The sequence below is a fragment of the Amblyomma mixtum genome, chromosome 9 (assembly GCF_055824585.1).
Source record: "Amblyomma mixtum isolate Tamu chromosome 9, ASM5582458v1, whole genome shotgun sequence".
Classification (NCBI taxonomy): Eukaryota; Metazoa; Arthropoda; class Arachnida; order Ixodida; family Ixodidae; genus Amblyomma; species Amblyomma mixtum.
Genome location: NC_143020.1, coordinates 104,708,653 through 104,719,008, shown reverse-complemented (window position 1 = coordinate 104,719,008; position 10,356 = coordinate 104,708,653). Strand labels below are relative to the sequence as shown.

General features: G+C 50.0%; 2 protein-coding genes across 2 annotated transcripts; one reads left to right on the top strand and one right to left on the bottom strand.

The window, feature by feature from the left end:
- Positions 1 to 1,032: 1,032 nt before the first annotated feature.
- On the bottom strand, positions 1,033 to 4,530 carry LOC149330490 (uncharacterized). Its single transcript, XM_089561076.1, has 2 exons — positions 4,320 to 4,530; positions 1,033 to 1,551 (listed from the first exon to the last, which is right to left on the bottom strand). The coding sequence occupies exons 1-2, from the start codon at positions 4,528 to 4,530 to the stop codon at positions 1,208 to 1,210; spliced, it is 555 nt and encodes a 184-aa protein (XP_089417202.1). The 3' UTR covers positions 1,033 to 1,207.
- A 1,449-nt stretch (positions 4,531 to 5,979) lies between these two features.
- Positions 5,980 to 9,090, top strand: LOC149330489 (uncharacterized). Its single transcript, XM_089559948.1, has 2 exons — positions 5,980 to 6,064; positions 7,033 to 9,090. Exons 1-2 carry the CDS (start codon positions 5,980 to 5,982, stop codon positions 9,063 to 9,065), a joined length of 2,118 nt encoding a protein of 705 aa, XP_089416074.1. The 3' UTR covers positions 9,066 to 9,090.
- Positions 9,091 to 10,356: the final 1,266 nt, after the last annotated feature.

Here is a 10,356-nt window from a genome sequence, read left to right as displayed (position 1 = left end):
GTCAGTGTGCGAGATAATCAGAGATAGCGCTCTCGGCCCGTTTATGGCGGCTGACCACTGCTTTTGCGCCTGTGCACCGATCGCCGCGTAGACAGCGCGCTCGTTACGTGGGCGTTTGTTCGTGTTTCACTCGCCGATGCGGCCAGTGTGGCCGGGATACGCGTGGCAGTTTTCTTATCGCGGGAACCCGAAACTGTGCGCTAGTCTGCCACAGCTCGCCCACCTTGCGAGTTTGGTCCGAAGGCCTTTGTGTGTTTACGTTTGCCTGCTTTTTGGCAGGCAGCTCACTATAGTCCACCAAGGTTTGATTTGATTTAATGGGGTTCAACGTCCCAAAGCCACTCAGTCTATGAGGGACGCCGTAGTGAAGGGCTCCGGAAATTTTGATCACCTGGGGTTGTTTAACGTGCACTGACATCGCACGCTACACGGGCCTCTAGAATTTCGCCTCCATCGAAATGACACCTCCGCGGCCGGGATCGAACCCGCGTCTTTCGGGCCAGCAGCCGAGCGCCGTAGCCACTGAGCCACAACGGAGGGGTCCCTGTCCACCATGCTGTGGGCAACCTACTCAGGGTCTTATCGTTCAATGGGCCAGGTAGACTTGTAGAAGGGGTCACAACTTTGCGATTATCTTCATTTAATACCAACAGTTTCGAACGGAGGACCGTCCTTCATCAGGACGGTCCTCCGTGTGTATACCCGTCATTCGTGTGTATACCCGTACACACACACACACACACACACACACACACACACACACACACACACACACACACACACACACACACACACACACACACACACACACACACACACACACACACACACACATGGGGTGATTTTAATTTTTTTTTTACTTATGGGGGTTTAACATCCGAAAGTGACTCGGGCTAGGAGGGACGCCGTAGTGAAGGGCTCCGAAAATTTCGACCGCCTGGGGTTCTTCAACGCGCTCTGACATCGCACAGTACACAGGCCTTTAGAATGAGGCCCGTAGAGAAGTCAAGAAAGAAAACTAAAGAATTCAACCGAAAGGAAAGTTTTTATTTCCATGTATAGTGAAAAAATGAACTTTTTCTAACAGAGAGACTCACTCGCATACCGTTAACTGCCGTCACCGTCGACAGGTGGCGCCACATGTACCATACGCGCATGCGCAATCACTTCCGGCGAGGCGCCTTAACAGTATCGGGTTGAAATCAAGCTAAACGGTTCCATTATTTCCTCGAATGCCGTCGCCAATGGGCGAACCAAACAGCCACGTTGTTGTAGTCGTCGTGGGATTAACGGTTGTCTGCTCTCGTGTCCGGCGGGCGCTCACCATGGTGACGAAGAACTCGCCGATCAGGCGCCATGTGAGCGCGTAGAGCTGCTCGTCTCCTCTCACGAACACCAGTACCAGGACGGCGGCTGACGCGAGGGTCACGAGACCCACGAAGCACAGCAGGCAGCAGGCAAGCCACGAGGAGAGACTCCTCCTCGAGAGGCTCCGCCGCAGCGGAGATCTTGGGAGCCGCTGCCAATGGTGCATCGTGGATTTCGGAGGCTCTGCGATTGACCGCACGACGGTACATCGCAAATCAGTTCAGTTTCTCGAAAGAGGGGGAAATTTGTCAGAATTATGAGACTTTAAGGAACGAAACAGCGCAACTAAAACGAAGGAGCAGAAAAAGACACGAACACGCGCTGACTTACAACTGACTGTTTTAATCGTAAAACCACATATAGTTTTCACTATATGTGATACATATCGTTTTAGTTGCGCTGTTTCGTTCCTTAAAGATGCAATACCAACTCGCCCACTATGCTATGTTGCTACAAATTATGAGACGTTCGAAGTCAGAGGTCCGCTATCGGGATCTGATAATCTTAACCGATGTTGAAGGGAAAATCAGTAGAATAAAACAAAACTGACGCTCGAATAACTTTCAATAAATCAAAAGTGAGAATTAAACGAGTTTGATTCGACAAGATTACGCTGCAGTTAAAACCCCACCGAGTGAAATCTGCTGTGTCCCTGGATGAATGTCGAGTACACAGCTAGCGCGAGCAGGGTTTTGAAAAAAAGGAGATAAGGATATTGCACGGTAGGTGCTTACTCGTAGTAGACAATTTACTATCGGCTAATTGCTGAATGCAGCGGATTCCGAGCTGTCCGTCACTCGCGAACTCAAGTTCAAAGGAAGACACATTCGCTTAGTCTCACACTGACTGTGGCTTGCGTCCACGTCACAGCGTTCATCAGGAAGGTGGACGGAGAAAAACTGCGCGCTTATCTAATCAGCTTATCTCCAACTTCTCTGATTCGCACTGTGGAAGCTATCCATAGTTCACCAACATGGCCCTCTGAAGTCACGTGCAAGTCATTTATTGAATTCCTGGATTCACCAACACGCATTCAGTGCGAACACGGGACTGGCTGAAGGCACTCCACGCGTTTTGTTGACTCCTCCTACCGTCAGCGGTGAGTTAAAAAAAAAGGCGGGAGCCGGGACATTTAATACGATTTAAATGAGGGAAATCGGCCACACAGGGCAGTAATTCTTAGTTTCTAAAGATGCTCAGAACGTGTAGATTGAGTTCCCGCGGTAAAAAAGGCGTGTTCAGATTCCTCCTTAATGCACCTTTAAGCTCTGTTTAAGGTCTTGGTGGCCAGTGGCTTTTTGCATTCACCTCGTATGCACGATGTGTGGGTTCGATGCCCGAAGCCGCCAGGCACCCATCATTCTTCAAACGGCACTCGCTGTCGTCTGTCCTAGAGCTCGGTTCACCGGTGTAAAATGCTCAATAAAATGGGTCCTTTACCCCGCCTTGTAACGAGCAGCACTCGTCAGCCATGGAACTCTTTGGTCATGCTGCACTGGTGTCGTTAATATCAAATCATCATAATCATTTAAATAATCATAAGGGTCTTTTACCCTGCCTGTGACAAGCAGCACTCGTCAGCCATGAAATTCTTTGGTCATGCTGCACTGGCGCCGTTAATATCAAATCATCATCCTCATTAAATAACGACAAGGGTCTTTTACCCTGCCTTGAGACGAGCAGCACTTGTCAGCCATGGAACGCTTTGGTCATGCTGCACTGGCGCCGTTAATATCAAATCATCATCGTCATTTAATTAACCATGAGGGTCCTTTACCCTGCCTTGTGACAAGCAGCACTCGTCAGCCATGGCACTCTTTGGTCGTGCTGCACTGCCGCCGTTAATATCAAAGCATCATCCTCATTTAAATAACCATAAGGGTCTTTTACCCTGCATTGTGACGAGCAGCACTTGTCAGCCATGGAACTCTTTGGTCATGCTGCACTGGCGCCGTTAATATCAAAGCATCATCCTCATTTAAATAACCATGAGGGTCTTTTACCCTGCCTTGTGACAAGCAGCACTCGTCAGCCATGGCACTCTTTGGTCATGCTGCACTGCCGACGTTAATATCAAAGCATCATCCTCATTTAAATAACCATAAAGGTCTTTTACCCTGCATTGTGACGAGCAGCACTCGTCAGTAATGGAACTCTTTGGTCATGCTGCACTGCCGCCGTTAATATCAAGGCATCATCCTCATTTAAATAACCATAAGGGTCTTTTACCCTGCATTGTGACGAGCAGCACTCGTCAGCCATGGAACGCTTTGGTCATGCTGCACTGGCGCCGTTAATATCAAAACATCATCCTCATTTAAATAACCATAAGGGTCTTTTACCCTGCATTGTGACGAGCAGCACTCGTCAGCCATGGAACTCTTTGGTCATGCTGCACTGCCGCCGTTAATATCAAAGCATCATCCTCATTTAAATAACCATAAGGGTCTTTTACCCTGAATTGTGACGAGCAGCACTCGTCAGCCATGGAACTCTTTGGTAATGCTGCACTGCCGCCGTTAATATCAAAGCATCATCCTCATTTAAAAAACCATAAGGGTATTTTACCCTGCATTGTGACGAGCAGCACTCGTCAGCCATGGAACGCTTTGGTCATGCTGCACTGGCGCCGTTAATATCAAATCATCATCGTCATTTAAATAACCATGAGGGTCTTTTACCCTGCCTTGTGACAAGCAGCACTCGTCAGCCATGGCACTCTTTGGTCATGCTGCACTGCCGCCGTTAATATCAAAGCATCATCCTCATTTAAATAACCATAAGGGTCTTTTACCCTGCATTGTGACGAGCAGCACTCGTCAGCCATGGAACTCTTTGGTCATGCTGCACTGGCGCCGTTAATACCAAATCATCATCCTCATTTAAACAACCGTAAGTGAGGGCGATTATGATAAATGCAAGAAGGTACAGCGGTGTCCTCCAAGTCTCACCCTGCGCACTGTCCGCCACTGTCCGGACCTGGGCACTCCAGGGATCGTCGCCGCTGGCCTCTCTGCTCCGCCTGCCCGCCCTATTATCGCGGATGGCTTCGTATCTTAAGTGGGAGACTTCGACAGAGGCCGATAGCGCATACCAGTGGTTAGTGAGGAATGGCGAGCTCGCCGCTTGGTTGGAGACGGCGGACGTGTCTTCCGTCCGCATTATTCCGTGCACTTCGCTTCCAAAAGCTGGGGCTGTACTCGGGACGTTGCGATTCCCTCTGCAGTACAAGGCTGAGTTGTCTTCGTCTTCTTCAATGACACGTGCTTGTTCATATGTCGATGAGGCTGCTCCAGGGTGTATGAATATATTCTTACACCGTGGGCTGCACCCATTGTTATAGGTTACCAGTGCACCAAATGCCGGGCAGAGTCGTAAACTGACCCCCGGACAAACGCGCGGAACGCTTGGTGCGACTACAGGAAAAATGCATCCTTGTCGATTACGGATAGGAACCAATATTGTTGTTGTTGGCCATCATAAGATGGCGCATACCCACAAGGGGGATTGACCATAACCAGGCGTTATGCTGTTGTTCACCTCATAAAATGGCAAATCCACAAGGGGGATTCTTCTACTTCTTGTCCTCCCCAGTAAACATATAAGAACTATTTTCTTCGTTTTCTACTTCTTCCTGTTCTTCCAAACTCAGCTAGATAACTCGAATAACCTATGCCCTACTTAAGCGGCCATGTATATACTGTACGCCAGAGCTCTTTGATCATGTCATTTACGAAACTACTTAAATCCGGCACTTTGATTTAACCAGAACTCAGAGGTTAACAGACTGCCACGCCCCCTGCGGCGTTTAGACGAACTACCCAGTACAGTAGAAATTACCGCAGGCCATCTTTGCCTATAAAGATTTATGAATGAATGAATGAATGAATGAATGAATCCAACGTTTAGGGGAATCTCCCAAGGTGGAGAATAGCTTTTCTTGGGCGGTTGCTAATTAGTAATTACGTCCTTATTACAGTAGAGATAGTTGTAGGACGCCACCGTAGCTTACAGCCCAAATCAGAGCCGCCGCGAAGGTCTGCTAGGTTCCCCGAAGTGACCACTGGGACTAGTGAGGACTCGTATCTTGAACTGTTCTGTGGAAGCTTCGCCTTATTGCAAGGCAACGCATGGTTTAGAACGATTCAAGAGACGCCAACGCAAGATCCTTCATTGTCCCCTACTCCTTATTCCATGTCCTGGACCTAGGGCTTCGGTCTTTTGTTACAGCGATACCTCTACTCTTCGGGGTACAACTTCCGATTTCGATGCGGATGAGACAATGACCTTCAGTGCCTCACAAGGTCAAGGCGGACTTGACTGCCTGGTGGTATGGTCCAAGCTATGGTATTATGACCACGTGATCACATGACTATATGACCATAAGGTACCTGACCTTGACCTTTGCCATTTGATTTGAGACAGTGGAGGCCATGCTTAACAGAGCTTTCGCTCAGATTACTAGGTTAAAGCCACGTTGAATCCTAGCCATTTTTTACTCTCAAGTCCATTCGTTCATTACGCCTGCAAAAAAACACCGATGATTTCGTGCAGCAATCTCGTGCTTGACAGGGGCCGAGGTCACAGTGGCAAAGAAGAAGAGGCAGAAGCATGAAGGCCAACCAGGCCGATAGCCGCAGCGGCTCGCCCGCAACAAGCCCCCCGATCCAGAGGACTGCATCCCAGCTCAACACGGGTGAGGAGTTCTGTAATGCATTTTACCGCGACAGTGTCAAAGGCTACGTTACGCAGAAAATCCGGCATCGGCGTTGTGACCGATAGCGGGGCGGCGTTGGGTGGCCTAGGCATCCACTAACGGAGATGCAGCCTAGGTGGGCAACCTAGGTCAAGTGACAATGCGGGGTCATCACCACCTAACCACCGGATCGTGAGCAAACTAACCACTCCGACAGGTGGCAGTTAAATTAATGGCTGATCGCGATAGGTCGCTCGAGGAAAGCAACTTGGGTCGAACGACACCCAGCGGTGACAGCACATGCTATCGCAGGGCAGTGGCGATTCCCTTCACCGCTGCACCATTGCCTAAGGAGTTGTACGGGGACTCCCACGGACATATGAGTCTAAAGTTGAGACTGACCATTTCCAGATATATAAGGGCATTAACTCATTAACGGTATCACGTCTTATCCTTAAGGCGGGGCTTAGGTGATCCCTGCAATTTTTTAGCAATCCTCCCGAGAGTGGGGGCTTTTGATAGCACTTTCGACGGAGAAGAGTGTTTCCAGGCTGTCCTGAACCATAAACACCATGTAGGCCTGAGAGCGGTCACTTTGATATCAGTGTTCATTCTGCGATAATGTACTCGTGGTGGCGTATTAGACAACCTGTCCAATGTCCATTAGTCCATTGGTCCTCTGTCACAGAAGTAGCCCTGTCCTGTAGAAGCCTGAAGAGACGCTGGTTATCTGCTGCTTTCGCTCCGAGCGTGTGTGTTTTGTTCTTGGAACTGCCACAAGAGAACCGCCGCGATGTTAGTTGGTGGCATCGCAAACATGAGTTTAAAGTTTGTTTTTGAGTTCATACTCATTCTGCTTGGCAAATTCAATGAAGCAGTCATAAGGCTCGAGACAACCTGAAGGCTATGGAGAAAACGAAGTTTCTTGCAATTTCGTATCTATTTACCAATTATGTGTTAACATGCAGGCACATTGAACAGTGGACCGAACACAGACGTCGAGTTTCTGCCACGACCCATGTGTCTGGTCAGCTGTCTCGTGGTCTGCGTCGTTTGCGCCATCGTCTATGTTATGAAGACACGACAGGCCAGCGTCACACCACCTGCACTCATCGCCTGCGACGGTCCAGCCTGCGCGAATCCGCACAACGTGCTCGAGTCGTTGCTGGACCAGAACGTTCAACCGTGCGACGACTTTTACGCTCATGTATGCGGCAGCTGGATCAAGAACCGCCAGAGGAACGGCTTCCTCGAAGAGTCCGTCGTAGGGTACATGGCGAAGACGCGGGACATGCTAGCATCAGCGCCACACACAGCAGTCAGCGAGAAGCTTGGCGATGCTCTAGACACGGCCAAGACATTCCTATCCGAGTGCTTGGCGCACATGCAAGACGGGCAGCTCGACCTCATACAGGAAGTCCGGCTGTTTTACAAGAAGTTGAGACTGAGCCACGTCGTTAACGCGACGTCCTCGCTGGAGTCGATGGCTGCCGGTGCGGAGGTTTCGTTCAGGTTCAACTTGAACGGGCTTGTCAGGCTTCGACCACATAGAGCGAAATCAGTGGCAGTGTTGTACGCACTACGTGGCATTCCATTAATCACTGCGTTCCCCATCAAAGCCGTGCTCGAGCACTACGTTAGGAAAATCATCGCAGCAACGTCCACAACGCAGAGCTTTGCGCGGCAAGTGGCTTCAAAGGTTGTGGCATTAGACAACAGCGCTCTCACTTTTTACCGTAGAAAGGAGTCACCGTTCAAGAAGATCGAGCGGGGAAAAGTCCACCTCGAGCCTCCCGAACTGGTCGCCGTGGCAAGCGGACCTCTGGACACATTTGCGCGCAGATGCAGCCTAAGGAGCGTCTTGCTTCTCGTCCGTAACTACAACACCACAGTCAGCGCGCTTCAATTCTTCCCACGAGCAGCGCCCGGCGTCTTGCCTTGGTACATTGCGGTGCAGCTCCTGACGGACCTCCTTCAGTTCGACTACGTGAAGAGGTTCCGAGGTAGTGAGCGCACTGTGGCTCTGCCCACTTGCATGGCGTCCATAAACGGCGCTCTATCGCCAGTCTGGTCCGTGATGTCCAGGCGACTTCTCGTAGGCATCTTGGACAACGCCGAGTCCGATCTGCTCTCCGGGCTGTTGCAAAGCGTCAGGAAGGCGATCAGATCGGAAAGGAGTTATTTGACGGACCTGAAGGGCGACTCTACGCTTTCCAGACTTCATGAATCACTCGACGCCATTACATTCGTGTCCGAACAACAGCTGGCGAATCATGAGGACAATATCGCCTTCCGGAGCTCTCAATCTATACCCTCTGGCAGGGGCTTCCTTATTGACCACCTCAGCGTGCGTGCACAGGCTCGCCAGCAGATGCAATTCAACCCGCTGGACTTCACGTGGGACGTGTCATCTGCTATAGAGTTCAAGACAAGGGCCTTCTATCTGGATGAGCACGGTTCCTTGTTCGTCCCCACAGCGCTTCTCACACGTGACGTCTTCTACAGAGACAACGCTTCGCGGTTCCTCAATCACGGCACCCTGGGAGCCATCGTTGCGCGCGAGCTGGCCAAGACCTTTGCTCCAGGCTCTACGAACCATCCTGAGGACCTTTGGACTGCCGAAGCCACGAGCTTGTATATGTCCCACATGAACTGCTACGTCGCCTTCCAGGGATACGGAGCCGGCCTGTGGGCCTTCAACAACAAGAGCAGCGCCGAATTTCAGCGGGAACTCTTCCTCTGGCTTACGAGTGCGCGAGTGGCGTACGCTGCGCTCAAAGATGACTTTGCGGCCTCTTCGGACCATAGTGCAGACTGGAAGTCGGTGCAGAAGCGCTTCTTCGTACGCTTCTGTCTTGCCATTTGCGATTCGTGGAGCAAGACGGCTCTCAGTAGTCGTCAGAAGTGTTTGTGGCCGATGTTCGACATGCCGGAGTTCGCCGACGCCTTCGAGTGTCCGCCACGGTCTTACATGGCGTCGCAGCATAGGTGTCGGGCTTAGGGAACAGTGTGAGCGCGCCGTGGACGCCGACCGACCCATGAATTTCGTAGCGCCGAAATTTCTCGATAGATTTCTGGGTAGCATTGACTGCCTGCTACCGCAATATGCACACAAGGCAAAAAAAAATAGAATACGACAACGAGAATGCATGCAAAAATATCGCATCTGTTGGTTGCTCGCTCTTCACATCACAGCTTATGTTTTTTCTCGAATAACATCTCCGCATATTTTTATCACACACATGTGGTCGATTCAGCAGCGAGCGGAATAACTCGAAGATTTATTGACTCCAAAATCTCAAAGGCGACACATCTGTTTGCTTCTTTCCACTCATGCGTTGATAACAACCACAGAGTTGAACGCTGATGTCGCAGGTGTTTTCACAGTTTTAACCAGAGGTTGTCGCCCACAAAAATTCATAATTATACATGACGTAGTGAAGCAAATTATGCCTCTTAATGTAGTTAGACGGTTGCCTGACAATGCCGCCAAAGAGAAAAAAAAATACAAAATTTCGAGTCGCTGCGCGCGCTGTGCAAATTGCGAGGTTTAAGGTTCCGAAGCGACATATGCCATATGAGGGACGCCGTAGTGGAAGGCTTCGAAATTCCCACTGGGTATTGGAACTCCCGTTCAGGACGCCCGCGTCCATGGGAGTTTTCATTTAGATCACGTGGGGGATTACTTAACGCGCGCTAACGTCGCACAGCATGTAGGCGCATGTTACGTTTCGGTAATGTGAGCTGTAAGGTATCCCTTGGAGTCTACTCTTCCTTGGTTAATCGACTCATATACTTGAGAGCTTTAGAGCTTCCTATAAGTAAGGAAAAGGCCTCAAAGCAGCAAAGCGAAAATCTGGAATGAGTTGTGAGATGTAAGCACAAGGAAACAAGCTTGGCAGAGTTCCTGGTAATTTCAACAGTTGAGGCGCATTTCTGCATGACTTTGTACAACAGCCAAAAATTATTAATGGAGACGTTAATGCAGAACGGTGGAGCCTGGAAAATGAATATTCAATTCCGGGGTAGTGAAAGAGATACTGCAATGAAAGCCCCGAAAGCAGTGTGGAAATAAAAATTGGCAAGTGATTAAGTAATTGCAGATCTCTTGAAGGGCGACGCAGATATTTTGTCAGCAAAACTTGCCGCTTCCCTCACGTAATAACTGCCACGTTATAACTATCGACCTCAATCGCAAGCATCCACATAACTTAATTGTCCCCCGCGAAGGCTCAGCGGCTTCGGTGTTGGACTGCCGAACCCAAGAGCACAGAATGAAATCCAGGACACGA